The following is a 27,451-nucleotide window of genomic DNA, read 5'->3' as shown; positions in this document are numbered from 1 at the left end:
TGCGCCGCCGCGGTGCGCGGTACACTTACATTTCAAATGTTTCTTTAAATTAGAAACACTTGTTTTGAAGGATAGTTTCGTTTGCATATTATTTGCGCGCTGCTAATTTGTTTGCTTCAGAAAGCACATAACAATATCTCCAAACTTCACTTGTAAGCGTTTCATTTTGACATAGCGGAAAATAAGAAAAATGTTAAAAAATATATCTGTTTACTAAACGATATCGGAATATCTGTGATACTTCGTATCTTCGCGTATTTCCGAACCCAGTGAGTTCTGAGCCGAGCTATATTTAACATGACATGACATGACTGACATCGACATGTATATTTGTCTCTTTTCATCATTCATATCTAATAATATAATAAACTAAGAAAGAGATAACTATACAATGCAAAATGTCTGACCGGCAATTCATTGAAAAGCTAAAATTATTTTTTTGTTTTATGAGTGACAATGTTATCGCTGGTTATATTCGTTTGAAACAGATTTGTGAGATTTGACTAGTGGCTAGTGGCTAGTATATTGTACATATTACGGCTCCATACAAGTATCATGATATAATGATCTCTTGATGTATCATAGTATTTGTGCCTGTGACTGATATACTAGGAACACCTCTACAAAAGATATGGGAAAATTTACTCTTAAATGCAATCCTTCAAAGGAAGTTGAAGAAGATGGATGCGAATGAAATCAATTTGTATAAGAGTTGATAATATTTTACAGAAATTAAAAGCTTCACACTTTATAACTATTAGTTTATTTGATGATCAATAATTCTAAGTAACTCTCGTTTTCGCCATGTTACAAATAATCCACAACAGTAACTAACAAAGCACAGGAAGAAAACAAAACTTAAATATATCAAATGGGTAATTAGATCATGTATGAAGATTCTAATGTCAGGTAACACATATATGGTTGTAATCTGAGTCTTGTGCCCATTGACAAAGCAGTAATACATGCCTTCATCACTCAGCATTACATTTGAGAGATGCAGAGACTTAAAAAGATCAATGTAATGATTTTGATGACTGCTATGTTGTTTTTTTACGTGCGAAATAATTTTGCGATCTTTTAACCATGTTATATTTGAATTCAAAGATGCACCCAAACAGCCAATTTCTATGTTATCATGTACATTTAACGTGAAATTATTACTATAAACATTACTGTCATTACTATTGTAACCTCTACTTGTAATATTACAACTTTCGGATAAGTTAAAATTTGGAATATTGATAACAACCTTTGAGATGACTGGAAAATGAGTTTTTAAGATTACTGAACGACAAGGTAGCCGTAAGGTGTAGGGTTGAAAAAACAGCTGAATGTTTTTATATGGGTTTGTTATATCCATTGATGCATATGACTGCTTTAATTTTACATAACAATACCCTTGTATTGTGCGGATACTACCATAGCCAACTAAATGTGCACACAGAGACCATGTATTCCACTTGTAAAAGGCTTCAAAGTAATTTCCCATGTCTCCAAACTTCTCATTTATTTTTTGGATACTGCTATGATAATCAAACCAGACAGTTGAATTACCATTTTCAAACTGTATGCTGTCCACAACATCAATAAAATACACAACACGTTTCTCTTCTGCACTATTTTCTTCTTTTTGGCAGAAATAAAATCCGCCATCCGAAACTTGCACCTTTTCTATTACTATTTCGTTCCAAATGTTGACATATAAATTAGTATCATTGTAATTAGGGGATATTTCAACAATGGAATTGTTAAACATGACTTTTCTAAACCAATGCGTCTTAAAGGATGCGTAACTTGTACTGCAAGAGCTACACTGAAGCACTATTCTAGTATTGAGTAAGGTCTCAATAATCATACTGGACATTGCCATTCTTTCTTCGTTGAAACAATACTTTAGGCACTGCGAACTTTCTATAAATAAGGTAATGGTTAAAAAAATAAAATGAATTTGAATCATAATTTTAGATTTAAGTTTAGGATAAAAAAAATTTTTAACTACTTTTATGGAATTTCAAAATTCGGAACCAATACAAATAAAACAAGTTCCTTCTTTCAAATCAAAATATACATAATTCTTCATAAAAAGCCATTGACATAACGAAAAAAAACGTTAAATGTATGTGCATTAAATAAATTACAATACATTTTATTTTGGCTCTGTTTAAAATGGCAAATAAATCAAAATAATTAAATTGTAATAACAAAAAAATTACCCCTGCTACGTAAACTATAGTAATCCACAAGTATTGAGTTTTCTCAAAAATATTTGATGATTTTTGAAGGTAGCTAGCATCAAATTACATATTCTTTAAATTGCAAGTTGTGGTTTGAAATAGCTCACGTAAGGGTCGAAATAACTAGTCGGTACTTAACAAAAACAGTTTATACTGTGTAGGTACTTCATACACTGTAATATTTATTTAATATTACCACGGACTGGTTCCTGAAGCGCAAGAGTGATCACCTTGCCTTCGTGATCAAGATAACACTGCGTCAATTCGATGCAGAGCCCTATGCACCATTGGGTGCGGATAAGGGTTATAAGTAAGTAAGTAAGGTACTTCATATAAGAAACACAATAAGAACATTTTTTTTAAACGATTGCCAAACAAATGTCAATTCATTTATTATGAGTAATTTGTCAGCCGAAGGTATTACGTACGCAGTAATTTTTTTTTAGTCACTTGAGGCTGTAAGAGACCGTTAAAGGTTTAAGAATAACACAACAGGTATTTAAAAGGACCAACAGATGTACATTGGCCAGGGGGGAACTATTTTCTCAGACCTAACTGATTCTTATCCTATTTGTATACATAACGGATTTTATTTCTTTACATGGCACATCGTCATTAGTAAATAATAATAATTTTGGGTTCATAGAGCACCACTTTCTTAAAATACTACCTCAAGGGCGTATCTTGAGTATCTTGAACTGTGTAAGTTAATAAATAAATCTTTATTTTAAGTAATTCCTTTTGAAGTCAGTTTGAGCGTGGTAGTTTTAATATTAGGTAAAATGTTGAACACTTTTACGGAAATGTGAACATCTTGAGGATGGATAGTTGATTTTTCAATATGAATACTTGTGTAAGGAATGTGTTTCCAATACTTTCCTAAAGAAGGCTTCACTTCTATAGTTTGAGAAGCTACGGATTCACCTGAAATTTCAAAAACATTTAATAACAACGGAAAGATTGATAAAGACATAGAAAGGAGAGTGAATGCTGGGAACAGAGTGAATGGGGCACTAAAATCAGTTTTAGCAAATAAAAATCTATCAGCGGAAGCTAAACTGGCAGTACACAATGGAGTTCTGGTTCCAACCCTTATGTATGGAAGCGAAGCATGGAGTTGGACAAAAGAAGGATGAAAGCAGACTGAATGCAGTCAAAATGCGATCCCTCAGACGAATGTGTGGCAAAAGTAAGCATTATCGATAAAATTAAGAAAGGTGTGTTGAGATGGTTTGGACATGTGGAGCGTATGAGTGAAGAAAGAACGGTTAAACAAATTTATGAGGCGAATGTAGTTGGAAAAAGAAGCAGAGGGTGACCGAGGAAAACTTGGCACAATCAGGTATGTCAAATACTTGAAAGCGGCCGGGTCAGGAGTCGTAATAATCGTCGGGTATGTATGAGGAGATGCATGAATGTAGAAGAGGCAAAGAATGTTTGCAAAGACAGAGTGATGTGGCGTTCGATTCTCTCTGCCTAAGCGGCGTGATGGTTAGTTAGTTAGTTAGTTAGTTATAAAGAAAGAGAATTTGTCTATACATAATGCAAGTTTCTACAATAATTTGAATTGACTTTTCTTGTAACATTGGTGACTGATCATTGAAAACAAATTTTGCAAGCAAATTTATTATATTCTATACAAAAGTTGAAAAGAACATAAACAAAAACATCCTAGCTCCACTTTTGGCTATGTTGAGCAATTTTAAAATTAAAGAGTTAAGAGTGATGTTTATAAAAGATTTATATTATCCACTGACACTTCGTGATGGAATTGCATTTTTAATATATTATTAGATTAAAACCAATATTTTTAGCTTTTCCACTTTATTTTTATTTGACCAGCGACCGGGTTTCGTCGTTACCGACATCATCAGACTGACTGACCAGTCTAATAATATATTAAAGTGATGTTTATGAATCCCAAAATTAAATCCGGGATAACTATCTACTACTAAGATAAGTCTGTGGATCTTACATGGACCAATAACATCACTTGAAAATCACAGTTAATACACTTATACCTCTAAACTTGCTCTAGATTATATACGGTATTTACGAAGATTCAAATCTGAAAACGTTTAATGAAATTAAATTTGATTTCGATCAAATAAATAATATTTAAACACAATTGCTTACCATCTATTTCAATCGTTGTTACATCGACCCAACGGGTTAAAAGATTTATAACTATGATTGGAATGTTAAATTCAACACCAATACATCGAACAATATTTACAAAATGATTTAGAAGTCCTAAACCTAAAAAAAAAAAAAAAATTAAAATTAGATATTCTCGCATCGCTAAACTCCAAATTTTATATATTTTTATTGTTTTTTTTTTAAACTCATAATATGAAGCAGGCCCTTACTATCTTTGGATGTATCTCCTTGGAACTGGAGCATCAGCGCCGGTAGAGAGTCTACAACTATGAGTCTGATAGTGTCCATAAAACTTTCATTTGATTGAAGCTCATGCAGAAATGATATGAGATGGTGCATATCAAATAATCTTACCACTTTTAATCTTTCCAGATTTACAGCTATTTCCTACAAAAGAGCAAAATATTGTCACAAAATTAAAAAAAAATAATGAAATTTTACATGAATCTACAGAGATAACAATAAATATATGATATTAACAAATTAGCTATGAGAAATGTGGAATCCCATGATCAATAAATAAACTTGGAGTTTAAGCGGGGGATGTAAATGCCAGGCTTATTATTTATAAAGGTTAGAAGATATTATTATTAACAAATATTATTTATTTGCTAGCAACCTAGAGATTAAATAAATACTTTATGTTATTATTTATATTATAGTCCGCCTCCGTAGTGTAATGGTCAGCATGCTCGGCTACCGTTCTGGAGGTCCCGGGTTTGATTCCCAGGGGTGGTCAAATAAATAGAAGTGATTTTTTCACTCTAATATTTATTTAATAATACCCTGGACTGGTACCTGAAGCGGACAGCTGATCACCTTTCCTTCATATGTAAACGATCAAGATAACACTGCGTTTATATGAAGCAGTGCCCTATGCACCATTGGGGTGCAGATAAGGGTTTTATTATTATTATTATTTAGAAGTAGTTGTCATAGTGTACCTCTAACAAATTACAAGATTTTTTATTTATTAGAAAAACTAATGTAAGGTTTAAGAATGCATAAATATAGCATAATTGTCTTTTCTTTCTAAATATTTAGTTTCAAACTTCTTAGATTTTAGTGAATAAAAATATTACCAAGCCCTTTCTAAATTACTACTTTGGTTTGGAATTTTTAAAGGTTTGATGATTGTTAAGAATTTGCCAATATCTTTTTTATCATAAGTGTTATATAGGTTTTCTAGTCATGTAAAATATACTAAATCTATTATTTTAATAAAATTATTTGGCAAATAGCCCAGCCATGGCAATAATTATATTGCATATTACAGTGCCATATTTTGCAATAATTTTCCACAGCTTTTGTGTTTAAATTATTATACAGGAATTTTCTATTATTACATGAATAATCCATTTATTACCCTATATTAAACCCTATATAAGAGTTTTATCTGCTGGTAGGATAATAAGACGAGGGAAGGTAGATATAAAAAATACATCACAAATAACCAGACTAATTGAAAATACATTCTTGAATTCATTTTATAATTGATGGGAATTGAACCCGCAACACTAGTTTCATTCATGCGTGTCAAACAAACAAAAAAAAAACAAGCTACACACATGGGAGTTCTAAATAGCGCAAAATGTTGAATGTATTGTGACGGTTTATTTTTTAGTTAAGATTATACCTTTCCCTTCCAGTGCTAAAATAAAACGCACGTCCCGGTGTTAGGTAGTCAATACACAATAAAAAAAATTAGCGATTTTAAATGGGAAAAATGCGGACATTCATAGCTAATCCCCTTAATTAATTATAAATGAAGTAAAAAATTACAATCATTAAGATTTATTTGCTGAAAACATTAAAAATTACCACCTGGCAACGCTCACGGAACAAACATAGGTCTACTCTTATCGGAAGCTCAAGAGCTAATGGCCGCTAACCAGAGAACATTGAGCTTTGAGCTTCTCACGCTTACACAGTGCAAGTATGCAAGAGTGAGATGCGAATATAGTGTCGCAGTTCCCGTACACTCTTCACGCACTGTTTATACGCAAATTTGTTCCTGATATTCACAAAATACTTCCGATGTACCTGACAAATTCTGATTATTATTAATATTATTTTTTAAATCAATGCGTAAACAAGTTATGGAGGAATACCTAAAATGTTAGCCTTGTATTTATGATATTTATAGAGATATTATGGTTATTAGAAGCAATGTGTACTAGATACACAACACCGGGAAGGGAAGGTTAACAGAGAAGTACTAGTGCAAAATATTAATTAAAAGTTTACACACATCATCCTTACTGCACTTCTCCGATATTATCTGATGTGCCCTTTTCGGACAAAAATCACATTTTGTGTCTATATAGAGTACACTTTGTTTCAATTCACACGACACATTTGACGCTATACTGAGTCCCAGTTGCGTCTTGCCCGAATCAGGTAGTCCACAAATTTCTGTTATTCTTCCACATCTTAAACCACCTTGCAGAATTTCATCTAAGCTGTAAAAGATAACAAAAAATATTGGTATATTAGTTACCTTTTAAATAAAATGAATAATGTTATTAACGTCTCATAAGTACAAAAAATAACATAAAGCTATGGGAATAGTATTTGAGAAAAATAGATATAAAAAGAGATTTATAAATGGTTTCCTATAAAAAAAAGAGTAATATATAATATGCTTATCTTTCATAAACATAGCACTAGAAATAAGCATTAAATAAAGCTGCCAATTTTGAAAAAAGAGTCGCAAAATTGTAAAATGTATAAGGGTTTCAAAATATATGATGAAATGCCTGAATGTATGAAGAATGAAAAGAGTCTGAAAGAATTTAAAAATTAATGTTTTGTTTACTGTAAGATGTAAATTAAGTGTGAAAAATAGTTTGTATTAAATGTAATATAAGCTAACTGAAGAAATAATAATAAAAAAATCACTTTACTAACTTGGTGATACTGGTTGGAAGTATTGCAAAAGAACTAATAAGTTTCTTATGATAATTGGCTCCATTGATAAGATGAGCCCCATATTTTTCAAATATTTGCCGACGTATATGGAACACATTTTTATAGGATAGTTTTGTTATATTTACTAATCTTGCAGAATCTTCTTTCAAAAAGTCCAAAGTATTAAATATATTGTTATTTTTTAACGTTTTCACTACCACATCATCAAGTAAATTATTTCCTACTGAACTAAGAAGTGACATTGTGTGTAAAATTCTAATCGATGACTCTTGGTACAGCTACAAATGTAATCATGGTATTCAAATAATAAAGTATGTAATGGTTTTCAAGTAAGAATATTATCAAAATTAACTCAAAATGTACATTTCGCGCGGTCCCACTTGACGTTTGTTTTTTTAGAATTCAAAATTCAACTCGGTTCGATTGGTAACACTTGCAGATCGTTGTACAAAAGCAAACGAATAAAATCTGTCGTTTTTTTTTTAAAGTCTGGCAACAAATATTATTTAGGTACTTGCACATTGAACAGATATCCTCAAACATCTTGAGCGAAAAGTTATCTTAAAATATGTATGATAATTAATAAGTAATTAATAATGGAAAAAAATATGTCTTTATCATTTATTACATTGTTCTTATATCTATCTATTTCATTACCTTGCCAATTAAGTTAATTGCTTACATTTTTCGTGTATAGATTTCAGGAGTAAATTTGTATTGGAAGTGAAATTAACATGCTCAACATTGATTTTCTAATTGGGGGAGTTGCAGCGGGATGTGCGTCAATTTTTAGTAATCCATTAGACGTCATTAAAACTCGCATGCAACTTCAAGGAGAATTAAAAAATGACGTTAAAGATGTATATCGAAGTGTCTCTCACGCCATATATTTGATAATCAAGACTGATGGCTTAGCTGGTCTTCAGAAAGGGCTTGTTCCTGCATTGGGGTTTCATGTAATATTCAACAGCGCAAGGTAACTAAATCTATTTATTTTATCACATAACATATGTAGATTCAACAGTTTATATTATGTTCAGTTTTATTATAGTGACATATTATCTAAAATAATTCGAAGATATATTTATTTATTTGCATATCGCAACCTATTTGCCTACCGGACATAATGATTCCTGTTCTGTTGGCATTCAAGAATAGAATTTACGAAACTTTATTACATAATAATATTATTGGTCCGCTTTTTATAGTTCATCCCATAGCACATAAACATTAACAATCGTTTTTTTTCAAGGTTAGGTCTTTATGAAATGGCTGAAAACCGGATGTTGACTATTAATGAAAATGGGAAGCCAAATGTAATTAATTCTATATTTTTCGGTGCGATATCAGGGATGGTTGGCGCTTTTGTAGCAAGCCCATTTTATTTAGTAAAAACCCATATTCAGTCCAGTACAACTGAAAATATTGCCGTTGGATACCAATATCATTATAATGGAACGATGCACGCCTTTCGAGAAATTTATTCAAAAGGAGGAATTAGGGGCTTATGGAGAGGGTGGGAAAGCGCTGCAACGAGGGTTGGTTTCGGGAGCTCTATTCAGATAGCTACATTTGTGAGGTAGTGTGATATTCTTTTTAGTAATTTTTCCCTTTTTTGTGGAAAATATTAATGGAATGTTGTTTTATATTTTGCCTAACGTGCTAACAGTTTTCCAGAGAAGTTATGAAAGCAAATGATGTACTTACGGATAAATATTTGGCGTCAGCATTTGTAGCTAGTAATATCAGTGCGCTGCTACTTGCTGTATTTATGTGTCCATTCGATGTAATTTCAACTAGACTGTACAATCAAGGTAAACTTTTGCCAATACTTATTTTTATGAAAAGTACTTATGTTATTTATTATGTACCATATATTTACTTCATTTTAGTAATAATACTCAAACGATACTGGTGCATAATTCTTAAAGTTTACTATTAATATCATCATATTTATTCAGGATAAATTTAGAGGATTATTAAATCATAACATCTTAAGCATCCCTTGATGCATATCAAAGAATTTTTCATTTAAAAATATTTCATTTTTAATTTTGTCGATGAGCCTTAAGTAGGTTTTAAATTTTTTGTTCAATTTTGAAAACCATACGTAAAAATACATTTTAAGACTTTATTTAAAATATTGATTTGAAAAATGGAGTTAAAAATTTATTTATTTTTCTTATAGAAATCGACGAATACGGAAAAGGAAAAAATTACAGTGGAATTAGAGACTGCGGTGTGAAAATAGTTAAAACTGAAGGATTTTTCGCAATTTACAAAGGAGTTGTTCCTTATTATTTAAGAGCGTTTCCACATAGTATTTTATGTTTTTATTTTTTCGACACTCTCAAAAATTATGTAGACTTTAAAATTGCCTTATAGTAAACAGATTTACTATAATCGTTAGTATTAAGGAATATTCCATTATATTATTGCATAGTAATGGTATGTTTTTAGAATAAAATTTATAGCAGATATGAATTTGTATTTATTGTAATTTGTTATTTCTAAAATAGGAATTTAAAAAATAGACTTCCAAGCAATGTCATGATTTATTGTCCTAAATGCGATATATCTTATTTGATGAATGTGATGTATTCGATAAGAACAACATGCTTTTTTTGTAACTAGGAACATAGATACAGTGGAACCTCTTATAACGAGTGATTCGCATAGCGAGAAAAAAGGTTAAAAGTTGCTCCTTTAACTAGCGTTTATTTCGCATAACGAGTTACAGAGAAAGGACAAGTCTCTTTTTCACGACATTCTCATATAAGCCAGTACTTCCGTAGCTTTTTAGGAAGGAGTTATCAAGAGAACCTTCACTTCTGCTTGGAAAAAACTTTGGCCAGAGAGAGTTGTCGAATGAAAAACCGAAGACCTTTTGGAGTTGCATCGTGTTTCACAGCAAAAAAATATGCAGGAGAGCATGTTAATGGAGGAAGAGAAAGTAGTAGATCAACAATATTATAGCACAATAAGAGAAATACTGAAAGCGTGGGAAATTGTTGCATCGTACATCACCATAATAAGGGGGTGGCTATTCGTGCTACAATTTTATTTAATGATAATGCTGTGACACATTTACACCCAATTTTGAAGCGTCGTCAAAAACGAATGTCTTAAGACAGTTTTCTAGTTTAAAAGGATTGATTATCACAAATTCATATTTTTATTAAGTTTTTTTTTTCAAATCCAAATTGTTTTTAACATCCAAGTTGTTACACCCCTTAACAATTAATAAAATGATCAAATAAAGTATTAAAAAAAATCTTAATAAAAACATAAAAAATTGAGCATTCTTTAACTTCAACTGAGTAAGATGCTGGAACGAATTATGTTCGTTATAAGAGGTGTTCCACTATACTCGTCTTCGAGAGGGCAATAGATGTAGTTGTTATTAGGTATCCATTTTACTCTTTTGATGTCGGAAGGTATTAATATGGCTGTACCCAGCAGGTCGTGATTTTTTCAACAAAAATGTGAAAGCTTTTTTAGAATGATGACTGTAATTTGATAATATCGATGAATTAGTATTTCTTAATCTTTCTTATATAATCTAATTTAAAAAATATTGCAATCGTATTATATATTGGCTTGCGACAAGCTCAAACGAGAGTGGGTTGACGCGCTCATTTTGTCTGGTCGGAATAGATCATCCTTATGATCATTGGCTAGTAAATCAATAATAAATTAATAAATCACAAGACTATCGGTAACGTTCTTATTGAAATCTATAGAGAACTAAGGGAGATGTGAAGGTTTAAACTTAAGATATTTGAATAAAACGAAAAACGGACACCACTATACGTCATCAAATTTTACGTCATCGGGTCTGTTATGGGGCGTATCCCTTTATGTATCTGCTTTATAGAGCTGTAATAGTAGAAGTGTGGATTCGTTTCTGTGACGTCATCCGTTACCAACATACGAAAACAATGTTTTTACGAAGGTGAATTTTGTAAAAGAAAATGATGAATGAAAATATTGATTATATCGGCTGTTATAAACACAAAACAAGTATTGCACAGTCCTTTATAGGTTGAGTATGTTAAATTATATATTCCTCCCGAGTGATAATACCCTAATGGAGAGCGCGTTAACGCGCTCGTGGTACCAAACCGGTTAAGAAACCCACAGACAAATCATCTAGTCAAAATAATAAGTTATCATGGTCTATGGTCAATTTTACGTCAAACCGTGGAAAAACCCGGAAAATCATATGACACGTCTAGGTTATGTGTATTTTGTATTTATTTTATAATATTTTCATTTCAATGTCATCTATAAATGTTATAGATATTCATACAGTATTAAGTGCCATTTAAAATATGACTCCAATAAGAGACATTATAATTATATGTTGTAATGGTTGATCTTTTATTGAGTAAATCACCCGGAAGAAATAAGTGAATTTCATAAATTCCTTTGAATTTGGTCCCGGACTTATTTCTTTTTTAGATACACCGAAGGTATGTATAATTTCTTTAATTAATGTATGCGTAATAAGATTTTCCGTCAACTCCCTGAAAGTACCTTTATCCATTACAATGAATTATAATATTAATTAACAATATTAGTTTTGGTTTAGATTATTAAAACCATTATATACCCTTGAATATTATGTAATATAATACCTACCGCGACACTGCATGCTTTATTATATCTAGAATGACATGACAATTTGCACATCAATGGACCACACACTTTATATTCTATAGGTAGGGTTGCCAGATTTCTGAAATGTTCAACCGGGACACCGGAATGCCCCCAGCGTACAGTACAGTGAAATAAATGATGAAGTAATTATTCTTCGCAATTAATTATTTTTAGACTTTTTTGTCTTCTAAAGTCAAATTAATTTTTACCGGGACGTAAAGTAAAATTTCAGGGATACCGGGATTTCGTCTGAAAACCGGGAATGTTCCAGTCAAACCGGGATGTCTGATAAGCCTATCTATGGATATAACTTATACTGTAAAATTTCAGATCATAAAATGCACTTTTTTGCTGTAAATATTCAACGAAAAATTGGGGTGTATCACGGAATGAAGTGTGTAGTCCAAAAAATATTTTTAAAAAAAAGTTGATATATTTTGGGATGCGTCTTATATTACAATGCGTCTCATTGTCCGGATAATACTGTAAATCAGTGGCGTGCACAGAACTTTTAATCAGGGTAGCCAGTAGGGTTGGGTAAGGATAAGGCATTGTAGGCACTGGTCATGTTCCTACATAGAACGCCAATAATCCATGGTAGGCACTGATTTTGTGCCCATATTAGAATGCACAAACAAGTACTCCAACATAAGTAACTTTGCATAATTTAGTTTGTCCGTTTGTTAGGTCTGAGTTTTTGATAATTCTATTTTAGTAACTTACATATCTATGCGATCTCCGCTGCAGATGTCATCTTCGTGTCTCTGTTTCCCTGTTACCCTTAAAATAACTTAAGACTCATGCAATAAAGGTTGAAATTTTGGTGGCGAAGAATGATCAATATAGAATGATCAAAATCATACATTCAGTAGTAAAAAAGGGTAACAAAGTAAGATGTATTTCTCGAATTTATTGTGACCAACTAACAGAAACAAATAATTAGTGCGGTAAACTATTTTATTGTTTTAAACAATATTAATTTTTATTAACCTTTATCCGCCCAGTGGTCCTTTAAGGGACCGTGGATTTGAGTCGTTCTATGCCCACCGGTTCCATACAGGATGTGATGCATTTCGCTATTGGATTACACTGATTTATGACAAAAGTATTCAAAATATTAATATTAACTCACGTAAATAATGTCTGAGATACCGATCCATCATTTTATTTTTGGTTCTGATAAATATTTTAGTCATGATGCTTAATATTATATTAGTGTTTATACCTGCATTACGAGATTGACTCTTGGGAGATGCGTTGTGTTTTATTAAACAGACCGTAATATAACAAAGCTGCTTTATTACGGTAGATTATAAACAATCTATTTAACCTAAATAGGGTGACTAATTTTAGAGGTATAATTATTTTTATAACAGCTACGCGTAGGTAGCAAGTCGCGCGAATATTTCACATAAATGCTTGGGAGAGTGCTACCCGTCTTGCACATGGTACATGAACGTCTAAAGGTTAATACGTTTTTGATAATAGAACCGATTTTATTATTATTGTTAAATTGAAAGAAATGTTCAATGCCAATATTTATAGTTTTGCATGGTATTCACGCTTTTTAATCGTTAGTTTATATATATATTTGTTTACTAATATTCACATATGCTAACATCAGCGTCTCATTTTAAAACTATCAATGTTTAGATTGATAAATTTATATAACTTGATTTTTGTTGGCATATTAGCGGTATCCCGGATAATGGACTGCTTGATAGGCGGGATAGCTGGAGTGGGCGCGGGATTCTTTAGCAATCCTTTCGATGTTATACGAACTAGAATGCAATTGCAAGGGGAATTAAAAGCTCGCGGAAAGCACGCCATACATTACAGAAATGTGATTCACGCAACATATGCCATAGTCAAAGCTGACGGAATAACCGCACTTCAGAAAGGTCTCGTGCCGGCGTTGTGGTTTCAACTTGTTGTCAATGGAACAAGGTAAGATTGAATTATTATCATAATATTAACACATTTCGGACGGGTGTCTTTTAAGCCTGCGGACCGCTGGCGACAGGATTCGACAATTATGTTCATATAGTTAAAGGTGGAGACTGACCGGAGCATTTCGTCGTAACGTAACACGTTACGATGCGAGCATTCAGGCAGTCAGTACACCGAGCCGAGCGCTCCATCCATAGTTTCGGATGCTCGGTGATGCTCGCCGCGAGCGATGTTACGACGAAATGCTCCGGTCAGTCTCCACCTTGAGACCTTAACAAAAAGGTTGGTACATAATATCTTTATAAAAACATTAAAAATATAATTCCTTCTTTCGAAATGAGGCTGGCGCAGAAGGTAGAAATACCCTTCCCGTCCTTAAGCATCAATGGCCGAACGGGTAGAAATACCTTTCCCGTCCGAAGTGTGTTGATTTTGCATATGTGAATTAACACCATGATATCTTATATTTGTCATAGCGTCGATTTTTTTTCTGAACTGTATTTTAAGAACCAGGAAAGTTAACTTTACGGGCAGATGTTTGGTTAAAAAATAATTAAATATACATTTTATCTAAAACTTTAATATAAATAATTAAATATAACTGATAAATATTTTACCATATCAACTTTTAATAACATCAAACGTCTTTTTTGGGTTGTAATTTAATTTTAAATATGTTTTAATTTTTTAAATTTATTTCAATTACCAACTTGAGCAATGTAAATAAATATTTCTGTTGAAAAACTGTCTTTATAAAATAAATATAGGCCGAAGTACCTTACCATTCTAAAGAAATGATAAGTATTAAACATACATATACACAGTATATCATCCACAAATGATGAATTATATATTCATTCAAACCCTTATCCGCTCCCCAATGGTGCATAGGGCACTGCATTATATAAACGCAGTGTTATCTTGATCGTTAACACACGAAGGAAAGGTGATCAGCCCTCCGCTTCAGGTACCAGTCCAGGGTAATATTGAATAAGTATTAGGGTGAAAAAATCACTTATATTTATTTTACCCCCCTGGGAATCAAACCCGGGACCTCCAGTACGGTAGCCGAGCGTGCTGACCATTACACCACGGAGGCGGACTATTCGGATATTCACTTTTTATTTGAATTATAATGCCTTTTTAACAATTTACTGATATTTTACTGAAAAAAAATCTCGGTCATATTCTTATATAAGGTAAACATGGTATGTACTCAAATTTCTTACTCTATTGAATTGTTTGTCTTTTTCAGACTTGGCATTTACCAGACAGCCGACAACTATAGTCTAATACGTAACGAAAATGGCAGTACAAATGTTTTAAGCAGTATTTTCTTCGGCGCACTATCTGGCGCTGCCGGCGCGGCAGTCGGAAGCCCCTTCATGTTGGTTAAGACCCAGCTCATGTCCTATTCCCACATCAGTATTGCGGTTGGGCACCAACACGGCCATCACGGGAGTTTCAGGGCCCTCAGGGGTATATATGAGAAGCACGGATTGAAGGGACTGTGGAGAGGATCAACTTCGACCATGATCAGAAACTCTATCGGTTCTCCGGCACAGATTGTAACCTTTAGCAGGTATTTTATACATTTTGATTATAAGTTATTAATTCTACTGTGATTTTAAGATTTTACATACAGTAGATTTTAAGAAATAGTGGTATTTATTTGTAATTAAAAATGGATAGATTTTACCACAAAGTGACTGCCGAATCAATTAATGAAGTTATTAATTATTAGATTTTAATCCGCCTCCGTGGTGTAATGGTTAGCGTGTTTAGCTACCGTGCTGGAGGTCCTGGGTTTGAGTCCCAGGGGGGGTGAAAATAAATATTAGTGATTTTACACTCTAATATTGATTTAATATTACCCCGGACTGATCCCTGAAGCGCAGGAGTGATCACCTTACCTTTGTGTAAGTAACGATCAAGATAACACTTTATCAATATGATACAGTGCCCTATGCACCATTGGGTGCAGGTAAGGGTAAGAGAATATCATCTGTTGGGTGAATAATCCAGTGTGTGATAGGATTAAATAATAATGAATTGTCTCTATTACAACAATGAAAATAGATGGTTGTTTATCTTACAATTATGTTTGTTAACAGATCCAAAGAATTATTAAAGGAAAATGGATGGTTTTCTGAGTCTCCTTTGACTCTGGTTTTTGTTGCCAGTTTGCTAGGTGGCTTCGTCAAAGCTCTCGTCATGACTCCTTTAGATGTTATAGTTACACGACTTTACAATCAAGGTTTACTTTAATATTTCTCTTTTCCATTCATATGTGTCTTTCATTCTCCTTTCTTTCCTTATAGTTTGAGTAACTAACTTAGATTTTTTGTTTTGTTGTAATAATGCTTGGTTTTTCAATGTGTTTGTTGTTTTGTTTTAAATAGAAATGTGTACAAAATATTGTCAGTGCACAGCCAGAATGCGCTTATTATTTTTTCCCCGTATAAAGATTCGAGTTCTATGTTTTAGCAGAACATAGAAATTAAAGGTGGAGACTGACCGGATCATTTTGTCGTAACATAATGTCGTAAAATCGCTCACGGCGAGCATCAGTGAGCATCTGAAACTATGGATGGAGCGCTCGGCTCGCTGTACTGACTATACGAATGCTCGCTTCATAACGTTTTACGTTGCGACAAAATGCTCTGGTCAGTCTCCACCTTAATACAATTTTTTTTAACTCTGCCTACTAAATAAATTATTTTAGAAGCAATCAATGTTTTCTTGACTTAGTACGTTCTTATTGTATACTGACAACTTTACATGTAGACATCCAATAGAATAATAAACTATACATGTATCATTTGTAACATAGATTTATTATATTAATACTTAAAGATATTTAGTACGTTTGAAGTCCATTAATTTGTGGCATCAATAAGCATCATTAAATTTTGTTTATTTTCTGTAAGGCGCTTTATTTTTCAAATATTATGTCAATTTTAAGTTGTTTTAAAAATACGAGATCAAAAATCTCTCAAGTACTTGGAGATTTTTAATCTTAATGTGAAATACAAATTGACATTTTGGCTCTAGTTATTTCTGTAATGTTCTAATATGAATATATTAAAACATTATATTTTATCATATATATCATATCGCTCACTCCTTTCAAGAACGTCATAAATCAAAAAACTTGATTTTTCAGGAGAAGGTTTTTAAAGTTTAAAAATATAATACAATGTAAAAATAAATATGAAGCCATTTATTGAACTTTTTACTGTGCAACAGATCTTTTTAGGCAAAAACTGAAGGTTCTTTCTCCATTTGAAAAATATTTAGTATATTTCAAAAAATAATTAAACAATACCTTTTCTTCAAAATGCAAAAAGAACACTTTCTGCCTTGTAGCGGGTAAATATTAAGTTAAAAATATGACGTTCTTGAAAGGAGTGAGCGATATGTGTCAGGTTGGGTCCCGTGGTTAGTGTCGCAGACTCTCGAATCAGAGTTTCTCGGTTTGAACCTACTCCACCACAATTTGATACCTATTTCGAAATAACGAGCCGCTAAGGCTCACAGAAATAGTATGAATTTGAATTATTTTTGTAAATAAAATAAAAAACACAAATATTACTCTTTTAAAAATAAAAAATAAATTATTAAACGTGACATGTTATAATTATCGATAAAGTAATTATTTTATCATTTTGACATCTCAACAAAGATTTTTGTAAATACTTCAATTCGCATGATAGCATTTTGTTCTTATTAAAGGTATGATTTATTTATTGATAGCCATTATTTTATTATTCCAGAAATTGACGCACAAGGCCAAGGTCTATTATATAAAGGGTTAGTGGATTGCGGATGGAAAATAACGAAAGCTGAAGGCTTATTGGCTTTCTATAAAGGTTTTGGGCCATCTTTTCTTCGTCAAGGACCGCATTCTGTACTTCTACTCGTGTTTTGGGACGCCCTCAAAGATCTGCAGGATTATTACCTGGATATTAAATCAAAACAATCGTGATTTTAGGAGAAAATTATTTATTGCATTATCTGATAGAGATTATTAATTTTAGTTAGTGTACTTTATTGTGTTATATTTTTTTTGCTTGTGATATGTAGTAGATTAAATTATTTGTTTCAGTTTATTTTACTGGCTATGATATTACAAATTATAAATTATTATATAAAAACTACATTTTAACTTTTTATGTAGAATTATTTAGTTGCAATATTTTTTTTACAATAGACTATATATGTATATGTAATTATATAGGTATATGATTTGTTCCTGTTTTTTTTTTAAATTTTATGTATTAATTGTATTATTTCATTTTTCAAATATAAACCCCTTAAAATTCTTATTAGTTGAATCAAACAATAAATTCAATACATATCTTTTAACCTAATTTTTATGTTCAATAGAGATTCAACCATCAAATATTCTACATTATTGTATTCTTACACAAATATGTATATACATTCTATATTTTACATTATGATGTTTTTACAGTTTTCTGTAAAGTATGCCCTGATGAAGTTAGACCAGGGGTGGGAACCTTTTCATTTTTAAAGGCCACATTCATTTATCTGATTCAACATATGGCTGAGCTGCAGTAAAGAAAACCTCGACTTTCCCCCACAAACCAAATATTTTTAATTCACAATGTAAATTAGTCAAAACCAAATTTAAAAAAAAAATGTGTTAAGAATAAATACATGTTTGCAAATGAAATTTAATATTTATTGTTAAAAAAAAAGAATATGTAAATGTACATTATACATATGTACAATCAATTGAGTACTTTTTAAGTTTTGCTGACACAAACATACGGAAGCTGATTTTTTAAAAATATATATAATATAAAGATATTCAGTTTTTTTTTTAATTGGCCTTATCAAAAGGCTGTATTAGAGTAGCCAAAAGGTCACAGGTTCCTTGCCCCTAAGTTGGACATTAAGTCAACGATAAGTACTTAAATGTATATCCCTACATAACTCGAATAATATATCTGGTTAAAAAATAATATCTAAAGCTAGGGACTGACCGGAGCATTTCGTTACAACGTAACATTTGCGGCGAGCATCTGAACATGGCATAGAGTACTCGAAACGAGCTCGGCTCGCTGTACTGACTGCAAATGCTTGCATCGTAACGTCAGTCCCCACCATTACGCAATTGTTGCTAGAAACCAAAGATTTTTTATGCCACAAGTGAGCAATTAAACCGCCAAAAAGTTTATTTATTTATTTTGTCTTTTGTGATTTCTTGCTTTACAATTTTTTTAGGCCAAAGAAGCCGCAATATATCATGTATTCCCATAGACAAAAATATGCGATATGTGCCTAATACTTAAGCAATATACAGAGGTGCCTTACAAACCGTAGAATGCGCACAATGGAGTTGATAAAACTAGAGTTAATTAATTCAGTGTAATGTTATTTTAATTTCAAATAATATTTAGTAAACTAGCGCTTTTATGCTAGTCTCCATTCCATTGTAAAAATCGTTCATAAAAATGACCATGAAATATGTTCAAATTTTGAAGTAATGAAAAAAGTTTATATCAATGGGGTCTTTCAAATACATAATCAGGTTTTAATGTTGAATATTTTACATATCATTTCGATTTTAATGTTACTTCTTCTTCTGCATTGTTGTCCACTTTACTAAGCGTATAGTCACTATCCTCTCTCCTTGTTTTCATAACATTCTCCATCCAAATCATTCCAACCACTGTGAACTTACGGAATCCTTGATTTTCCCTATCTTTCTAGTGGGGCGGTCTTCCTCTTCTACTACCTTCGAACCATCTCATGACCATTAACTAAAGCTATTTCTTCTTGCGATATGTCCGAAAAACTGAAGTTTGAGAAGAAAACTGAGTAAATGTAAAAAAATTATGTTTTTATTAATAAAAACATAAATATACATAAATTGTAGCCCGCCTATCCCCTAATATCCCTTAGGGGATCATCCCGTCTCCCGCTGACCGGATTGTCACCATCGTCAACACCATAATTTATTCTGCTATTTTGATAAATAAAAAATGTTTTAAAATACGGTATTATAATCTTAATGTGTACTAACTAACTAACCGTCAAGCTGCTTCTCCAAAGGAGTAGACAAAGATAATAAAATGCCACACTAATCTGTCTTTGCGAACATTCTTCGCATCTTTCACATTCATGCGTCTTCTTTTATATACCCGTTTATTATTCCGATCTCGGTCTGACCACTTTTAAGTATTTGGTATTTGAAATACTTGGCCAGAAATTTTTTATTTCAGACAATCATAACGCAATATGTGATATTTTGAGAGAAAAAAAAATGCCATTAATATGAAATTTTTAGTATTATTAGTAACTAAAGTCTTACTAAGATTTTTACCAATTGACAATGTGTATGGAAGTTTGAAGTTGTATGTGTGCGAAATTTTTCATTTTTATATTCATTCCTTCTCGAATGTATTTGTGTACTCGTAGTATTGTATTAAGATCTAATATTGAATTATATAATCATAATAATTGTTGAAGTAATGTGTGTCCATAACTAAATCTTGTAAATGTATCATGTTTTTTTTTCACTATGAAGTATTTTATTTGGTGGATGAGATTTTCATGCATATTTTATTTTTTGTTCCTCATAAAGATTTTAAAAAAAAATTGATCACTCATACCGCAGGCAATAAAATAGTATAATTATGGTTCCTTTATTTATTTCCTTTTGTTCTCCAGTGAATTTCCGATTTTATTTTTAAAATATTTTAGGCTATGAAGATATTATATTTTTACTTTGTGCAATTCTCCCCCTAGTAGTCAATACTCATTTTCCTATATACCTAATGTTTTAAAAATATTTTGAATGTTCAAATTAAATTACTTGTATTAAGTTAATTTGTATTTATATAAATAAATCATTTTGTTCGTGAAATAGTAAATTTCTTTTATTTATTAATATCGTAGTTGTAGTCATACAATACAACTGAATGTTACAATACATCTTGAAACATATGATTTGGGTTTTAAACATATAATTTGGGTTTACAATATTTATTGTAACATTTGTTATGAACCATTTTATAGTAAAATAAATCTTGAAAAATAACTGCATTATTTTTTTTTTCAAAGTACTGCTTAAAAAAAACATAAGAGAATAGATAGGAGGGTGATAATTTCCACAGCCAGTTTCCATATATTTTCTGTAGTTTATTCACCACTACTTACAGTAGTTACATTTTACATACTTATATAAATATTTAAAATGCAATAAAGTAAATACTTAGATTAGCGTAATTGATGCCCACCCAGTGAAAAATTGACAAATACCTTTTAAAATGTGATAATAAATAAATAAACTCAAACTCGGTTATAGCGAGGATGAAGGGACCGACTGAATTTTCTCGTTATAACCGTTACTCATTATATTCGAGAATCGATATTTTTTAAAAACATACCTATCACATGAAGTATGTTATCTGGAATGGTCACATAACACAATATGTCGCAATTGAAATAAAATTCATACAATTCACCCATTACACACATCGCTCACTCCTTTCAAGAACGTCATAAATCAAAAATCGTCAATTTTCAGTTGTGCATGTTTTCAGAATGCCCAGAAAATGTACTATATCCCAGCAAAAGAGGCATATTTTTAACTTAATATTTACCCGCTACAGGGCAGAAAATGTTGTTTTTGCATTTTGAAGAAAATGTTATGTTTAATTATTTTTATAAATAAATTAAAAAATTTTAAATGTAGAAAAAACCTTCAGGTTTTACCTAAAAAGATTTGTTGTACAGTAAAAAGTTCAATAAGTGGCTTGATATTTATTTTTAATACATTGTGTTATATTTTTAAACTTTAAAATCGTTCTCCTGAGAAATCAAGTATTTTGATTTATGACGTTCTTGAAAGGAGTGAGCGACATGTCATATTTTTCTGTAAATCTAAAAAAAAAAATCTGTTTTCCTAAAAAAGTTGGAAAATCCTGTGCTGCTTGAGTACAAAACCATTGTAGCAGTTTCATCAAAATTCGTACGATCACAGTCCCTATTTTTTTTCGAATCCGTGATGTTCTTTTAAAATGCAGATAAAAATACAATATTGACACTCAGAATGATGAAAACTTTTTCAACATTTTTCGGGCCATGTTCTACTTCACAAATAATTTCAGTTTTTTTCAATTGAATGCAAGTTTAAATGTTTGTAATGAGAGAATTGTATAGTGAAAATTTGAAGCAGACCTATTTTATATACAGTGCCAGCTTGCTAATCTGAATGTAAATCGTGGGTTGTTCGGATTACTGTGTATTTTGAGAAAAAAAGTAAATTTCAGTTTACGAAAATGCTCATTATTTAAAAAAATAATAATTTGTGGTACTGAATGAATAATTTAAAACTTTTTTATTTAGCGCGAAAAAATCAGATATTTTCTTTTAAACCATCGAACCTATGTGGTGTTCAAGGGCTAAATCATGTCTCAAAACCATAAATTCATCTGTGTTCTGACGTTTCTTGAACCCACTTGATAGCTATATTAAAAGCTGTCACGGCTTCAGAAGGTGGCATTTTTAATGGTGTAACTGGCATCGTTTGTATTACTGCGCGTTTCGTATTACGGAGCGTTTGAATTAGCGAGATAGAACTGTACTATCATTTTTTAAATGAAATGAACTGCTTATAATTTCAGTCACTGTCCATCTCTGATACAATATACGATGGACGGATTATAAGCATAGATAAATTATCAAATCTATGTATTAATTTGTATTGTAGATTAGAGCATAATGGATTTCGCAATCGGAGGGGGAGCTGCCATGTGCGCCTGTGTGTTCACAAATCCCTTGGAAGTTGTGAAGACTAGAATGCAACTTCAAGGTGAGCTGGAAGCCCGGGGACAGTACACAGTGCACTACCGGAATGTACCTCATGCTATCTGGGCCGTAGCTCGTTCCGATGGTATATTGGCACTTCAGAAGGGACTAATACCTGCTTTGTGGTTCCAACTTTTCCTCAACGGCTTCCGGTAAGGATTCGAAATAATTTTGTAAATTTTTCTTTTCTTTCCATGCTATCCATCATATCATCATGCTATCCATCATAGTATTAACTAACTAACTAACGATTACACCACTTCTCTGCAAGAGAACTGAATGCCACACACGGGTGTGACGGCTTTGCAAACAAATTTCGCCTCTTCAACATTCATGCATCTCTTCTTACATACCCGCCAATTATTCCGACTCCTTACTTGATCACACTCAAGTATTTGAAATACTTGATCATGCCAAGTTTTCCTTGGTCTTCCTTCGCTTCTATTACCATTTATTCATTCCCCTCGTAAATTTGTTGTACTATTCATTCTTCACTCAATGAAGTTGAATGTATATGAATCTAAATTCATATACATTCAACTTACATACTGCAAAAGGGTACGTTGCTTATAATATACTAAAACATGTAAAATATTACTTCTTTCATTCACAATAAGACTGCTAATTATTTTAACTCATGTTTGTATAAAAAAAAAAAGTATACACAAATGTATAACAATAAATTCAAATCTTTTAGCATCAACATTTGTTTTAATGACTTTATAAAATTTTAACACATAAATATTTTTTTTGCAGACTGGGTACTTATCAAGTGGCCGATAACTGTGGACTGATAAGAAAATCGACCGGCGAAACTATGGTCCTCCCTAGTCTGTTTTTTGGCGCTTTAGGTGGCACCCTGGGAGCTGCATCAGGAAGCCCATTTTATTTGATAAAAACGCAAATGCAAGCTCAAGGCGCCTCTGAGATAGCAGTGGGATACCAGCACAAGCACGCTGGCATGACTAATGCCTTAGTCAAGATATTCAAAAGTGACGGAATCAAAGGTGTGTTGTAAAAAGTTTACATTAAGTCTTACCACTCTGTAGGCCAGACATTCTAGCCAGTGTGATTCTAGTAGGCAGCTCCGTCAGCCACAATGTCTGGTCCAGCACAGGTATAAGTTTAATCATTGATTTTTCTATCACCCAAGTATATTCTACCAAAAAATATTTGAGATAAATGCGGTTAATCATCGCAACATATTGAATTAACCAACATTTTTTCAATAAAACCTTCCATTACTTAGATATAATCTAGGAAAAATAAATTATCATTTTGGGTGATAGAATATGTGTCATACGCTAATATTTTTTGGGACAGTCAGTCGTTATCCTTCATTTATGATGGTTCTCCAAGGATACTCCCACTTTTTGGGACCATATTTTTTCGTTTTGTGGAGCTATTATATTTTAAAAAATTGTGATATTAGTGTTAGTAGTTAAAATAACAGAAATTGCATTTTATGGATCCCAGGACCTTCAGCATGGAAGCCAAATGCGCTTACTCTACGCTGCAAAGGCAGTGTGCTTATTTTGCAAACATTTAAAAGGAATGTTCAGTGAAGTATTTAGTTAAAATTGGTTCCATTTGTGCATCTCATAAATTTAGCTCTTTTCAATATGTTTTTTTTCACTCTTTAGGATTGTACAGGGGTGTGTCTTCGTCAATTCCGCGTGCGGCAGTCGGGTCGGCATCCCAAATGGCATCTTTTACTCGATGTAAAGAATATCTATTGGATAACAATGTTTTTCCCAACTCTCCTCTTTTGACAACCTTTGTGGCGGCTAACTTGGGTGGCGTTGTCATGACACTATGCATGACCCCCTTTGATGTTGTGGCTACAAGATTGTATAACCAAGGTATAAAATGTCATACTTAATTTAATGGTGTAACTCTCTGTTTGGTATAACCTTTGTGTTGTTTTTTAAGATGAGTAATGGTTTTTCTAATTACTTGTAAATGATTGCCAATATAAGTCAGTCCAAATGTTATTATGGATGATTTTTGTATGTGTGTAAATAAATTGCCACGGATCATCCTCAAAAGACATCTAGAGGGAGACCAAAGTATTCATAGACGCTACAGAAATATAACATGATTCGAAGGCATGGCCTAGGTGATGTTGTCAATGATAGAAGGACCTACAAGCTGAGGACGAGGAGAGCTGACCCCGACAGTTTACAAAGATGATAAGTTGGGATGGAGCCAGGAAGAAGTGTGTGTGTGTATAGTATTTAAGTATGTACTAACAAAGCCGTTAACAATGGGAAAAAATTGTTTTTGAGATAACCTACACCTACGTTGTTATTTTTAAAATGAAAGAGTGTTTTTAAAGTGATTCAAGCAGTTGCTACACATGGTCAAATCGGTTGTGTAGCTGAGAAATTACTTTAAAATCGTTTTAAAAAAGTTTTTCTCTGTTAGGGCACCTATCCAAAAAGGAAAACTGATCTCACTAGTCAAAGCCCGGTATCATTTAAGTCCTGAAATTTGAACATTGACTGACTGATTAAGTCTCTCCTAGGATTGACTAATCAAACCTGGAAGCACTTAAACTTTAGACCTTTTCTACAACATCGTTTACCTAATTACCTTCATTATTTTTAAGGCACTGATGCAAAAGGGAAAGGTCTTCTCTACAACGGTGTGATCGATTGTTTCATCAAGATGGGCAGAACAGAAGGCTTCTTAGGATTCTATAAAGGGATTGGCCCTTCCTACCTCAGACTCGGACCGCATACAGTCCTCGTTCTCGTGTTTTGGGATCAGTTAAAAGCACTCCGAGATTATATTAAAAATGAAGTCTGATTATCTTATTGATCACCAAAGAGTATAGGCAAGAATAATTTTATATCATCATATGTAATTGTAAAATACAAAGTATTAATATATAGAAACAATACCTCAATACATTTGACCTCATTTAAAAAAAAGTTTATTGAGATTTTAATAGATATCTTAACAGGAACGCAAAAGTAATTGAGATGGGATTATGGAAGTCTGGGTATTTTTACAGGGCTTACAACCTGCTGAGATTTAGTTTACGAGTTTACTTTATACAAATATAGTTATACAAAGTACCTACATATTGTGAGTGTACTGGCAAAAAATGTTAACTCAAAATATGCATTTTTGACTTAATGATGCATATTATAAAGTTTTCAACGTTTTATAAACTGGCAAAATACACTAAGTAGTTTGAAATGTCATACACATGTGGTTTCAAAAGTAATTTCAACTTTGTGTTTAATAGCCGGTATTTTATTCAGGCTAAAAGCTTTAAATAACAGGAATTATTCAAACAGATTTTAGAGTTAATGTTTTTTGCCAGTATAACAACGATATAGTAACTTTGAACCAGTGCTCACTGGGATTTTTTTATTCAAGTTTTACTTGGTGAATACCACTATTTACCATGTAAAATAAAAGTACCTTTGAGGTAGTATTTTACGAAAATGGCGCAAACCCACAATATATATATATATATAGAATTGATCATTTGATCACATGTAAAGAAAAAGGTTTATTAAGATTTTAATAAATATCTTGACAGGAACGAATAAGTAATTGGTGTGGGAATATGCAAGTCTGAAGTGTTAACAGGGCTTACAACCTGTCGAGAGTTTATTTACTTGGTTACTTTATACGCTACGTATATATCCTCCATTCCTGTGATCTAACAATTATAATACTGAATACATTTTGAGACTTGTGTACATATGATAATACTTTCCATTTGACAGAAATATTTCACATTTTCACATAGGTAAAATTTCAGTGCTTCTAAGTTACATACATATGTGAGATTTTTTAAAAATAATTTCTTAGACTAGAAAAAGCCAAAGATTTTTGATTTGCAGTATTATTTGAACACTTATTTTACAATTCAGACCTTACAAATTGCGAATTGATAAATGTGAAAAGGAGACATTGTGAGACAGGTGAAGTTCTCACTCGCACTTATCGACTGCACTTTAGTGCGAGTGAGCCTCTATTTTACAAATGGGTTTGTTATTAAAAAAGTCTAGAGTCCAGACTCCAACATAACAGATAAAAACAATATTTTGGGTGTGTTAGAATATTTGTTTGCACTTAAATTGTCGCTCAAAGTTTATTGATTAAATAATATTATTGAGAGAGTTTGTGTGATGTAATTTATTTTATAGTTGAATTTTTTTATTAGTTAATATTTTATAATTGTTAAATATTGTGTATACTAATAATAATAGTTCCATTGTTATTTATTGTGTATAGCAATAATAATTCCATTTGTTACGGACAGATCGCACACCCCGTGCGGCGGCCCTGAAAAAGAATTCCAGGCGCCTGGCGGCGAGCGAAACGGTCGCCCGTCGGAATGCGGCCCGAAGAAGGGCCTCTATGGATTCTACCGATTTTACATGTATTTTAGGAATGTATTAGATATAAGTAAGGATGAGTAAATAAATATGTAGAATAAATAGATATTACGGATATTATATAGCATAAATATGACTTGTAATTGTTGAACTGTTGGAACGGCACCGGTACGGTATAAAAGTGTAGCCCGTCCGGTGCCCATTAGAGAGAGACAGAGATATGGCTGTCTCTCTCCCCCGGCCGCTGATTGGCTGTACTTTCCCACTGTCGGGCGGTACGCGATCACGGCCGGGTATATAGAGGGC

General features: G+C 32.2%; 4 protein-coding genes across 7 annotated transcripts; 2 read left to right on the top strand and 2 right to left on the bottom strand.

Moving 5' to 3' along the window:
- Positions 1-747: 747 nt before the first annotated feature.
- LOC148303690 (uncharacterized) lies at positions 748-1,960 on the bottom strand. The gene has a single exon (XM_088269554.1). The coding sequence runs from the start codon at positions 1,958-1,960 to the stop codon at positions 758-760; it is 1,203 nt and encodes a 400-aa protein (XP_088125680.1). The 3' UTR covers positions 748-757.
- On the bottom strand, positions 748-7,775 carry Rad51D (Rad51 recombinase D). Its single transcript, XM_088269558.1, has 5 exons — positions 7,308-7,775; positions 6,649-6,859; positions 4,607-4,784; positions 4,374-4,496; positions 748-3,161 (listed from the first exon to the last, which is right to left on the bottom strand). Exons 1-5 carry the CDS (start codon positions 7,568-7,570, stop codon positions 2,965-2,967), a joined length of 972 nt encoding a protein of 323 aa, XP_088125684.1. The 5' UTR covers positions 7,571-7,775; the 3' UTR covers positions 748-2,964.
- Positions 2,803-9,806, top strand: LOC148303688 (solute carrier family 25 member 35-like). The gene is made up of 6 exons (XM_088269556.1): positions 2,803-2,939; positions 4,770-4,970; positions 8,026-8,304; positions 8,581-8,907; positions 9,006-9,142; positions 9,517-9,806. Exons 3-6 carry the CDS (start codon positions 8,063-8,065, stop codon positions 9,711-9,713), a joined length of 903 nt encoding a protein of 300 aa, XP_088125682.1. The 5' UTR covers positions 2,803-2,939; positions 4,770-4,970; positions 8,026-8,062; the 3' UTR covers positions 9,714-9,806.
- Positions 9,807-11,513: 1,707 nt separating this feature from the next.
- On the top strand, positions 11,514-27,211 carry LOC148303687 (solute carrier family 25 member 35-like). Of its 4 annotated transcripts, none has more exons than XM_088269564.1 (5): positions 11,514-11,803; positions 22,687-22,936; positions 23,541-23,791; positions 24,428-24,646; positions 27,070-27,211. In XM_088269564.1, the coding sequence occupies exons 2-5, from the start codon at positions 22,698-22,700 to the stop codon at positions 27,207-27,209; spliced, it is 849 nt and encodes a 282-aa protein (XP_088125690.1). In that variant the 5' UTR covers positions 11,514-11,803; positions 22,687-22,697; the 3' UTR covers positions 27,210-27,211. The 4 variants fall into 4 exon arrangements, with proteins under 4 accessions (XP_088125690.1, XP_088125689.1, XP_088125688.1 ...); XM_088269563.1 differs by having other exon boundaries at positions 25,396-27,209; XM_088269562.1 differs by lacking the exons at positions 22,687-22,936; positions 23,541-23,791; positions 24,428-24,646; positions 27,070-27,211 and adding exons at positions 13,685-13,937; positions 15,196-15,522; positions 16,055-16,197; positions 17,717-20,841.
- The last annotated feature ends 240 nt before the right edge of the window (positions 27,212-27,451 follow it).

This window comes from Brachycentrus maculatus, unplaced genomic scaffold (assembly GCF_059751285.1).
Source record: "Brachycentrus maculatus isolate JH-2025_06_01 unplaced genomic scaffold, ASM5975128v1 h1tg000357l, whole genome shotgun sequence".
NCBI classification, from domain to species: Eukaryota; Metazoa; Arthropoda; class Insecta; order Trichoptera; family Brachycentridae; genus Brachycentrus; species Brachycentrus maculatus.
The sequence above is the reverse complement of the archived record's forward strand: the minus strand, read 5'-3'. Positions and strand labels throughout refer to the sequence as shown.

Bases quoted from the DNA above. Each gene is read 5' to 3' on its own strand.
- LOC148303690 (XM_088269554.1), bottom strand. From the start codon at position 1,960: ATGATTCAAATTCATTTTATTTTTTTAACCATTACCTTATTTATAGAA.
- Rad51D (XM_088269558.1), bottom strand. From the start codon at position 7,570: ATGTCACTTCTTAGTTCAGTAGGAAATAATTTACTTGATGATGTGGTA. The intron at 4,785-6,648 runs GTGTGTAAACTT...GCTCTTTTGTAG, and splicing joins AGAAGTGCAGTAAGGATGAT to GAAATAGCTGTAAATCTGGA. The intron at 4,497-4,606 runs GTAAGGGCCTGC...TTTTTTTTTTAG, and splicing joins AGGAGATACATCCAAAGATA to GTTTAGGACTTCTAAATCAT.
- LOC148303688 (XM_088269556.1), top strand. From the start codon at position 8,063: ATGCTCAACATTGATTTTCTAATTGGGGGAGTTGCAGCGGGATGTGCG. The intron at 8,305-8,580 runs GTAACTAAATCT...TTTTTTTTCAAG, and splicing joins GTAATATTCAACAGCGCAAG to GTTAGGTCTTTATGAAATGG. The intron at 9,143-9,516 runs GTAAACTTTTGC...TTTTTCTTATAG, and splicing joins AACTAGACTGTACAATCAAG to AAATCGACGAATACGGAAAA.
- LOC148303687 (XM_088269562.1), top strand. From the start codon at position 13,699: ATGGACTGCTTGATAGGCGGGATAGCTGGAGTGGGCGCGGGATTCTTT. The intron at 13,938-15,195 runs GTAAGATTGAAT...TGTCTTTTTCAG, and splicing joins CTTGTTGTCAATGGAACAAG to ACTTGGCATTTACCAGACAG. The intron at 16,198-17,716 runs GTTTACTTTAAT...TTATTATTCCAG, and splicing joins TACACGACTTTACAATCAAG to AAATTGACGCACAAGGCCAA.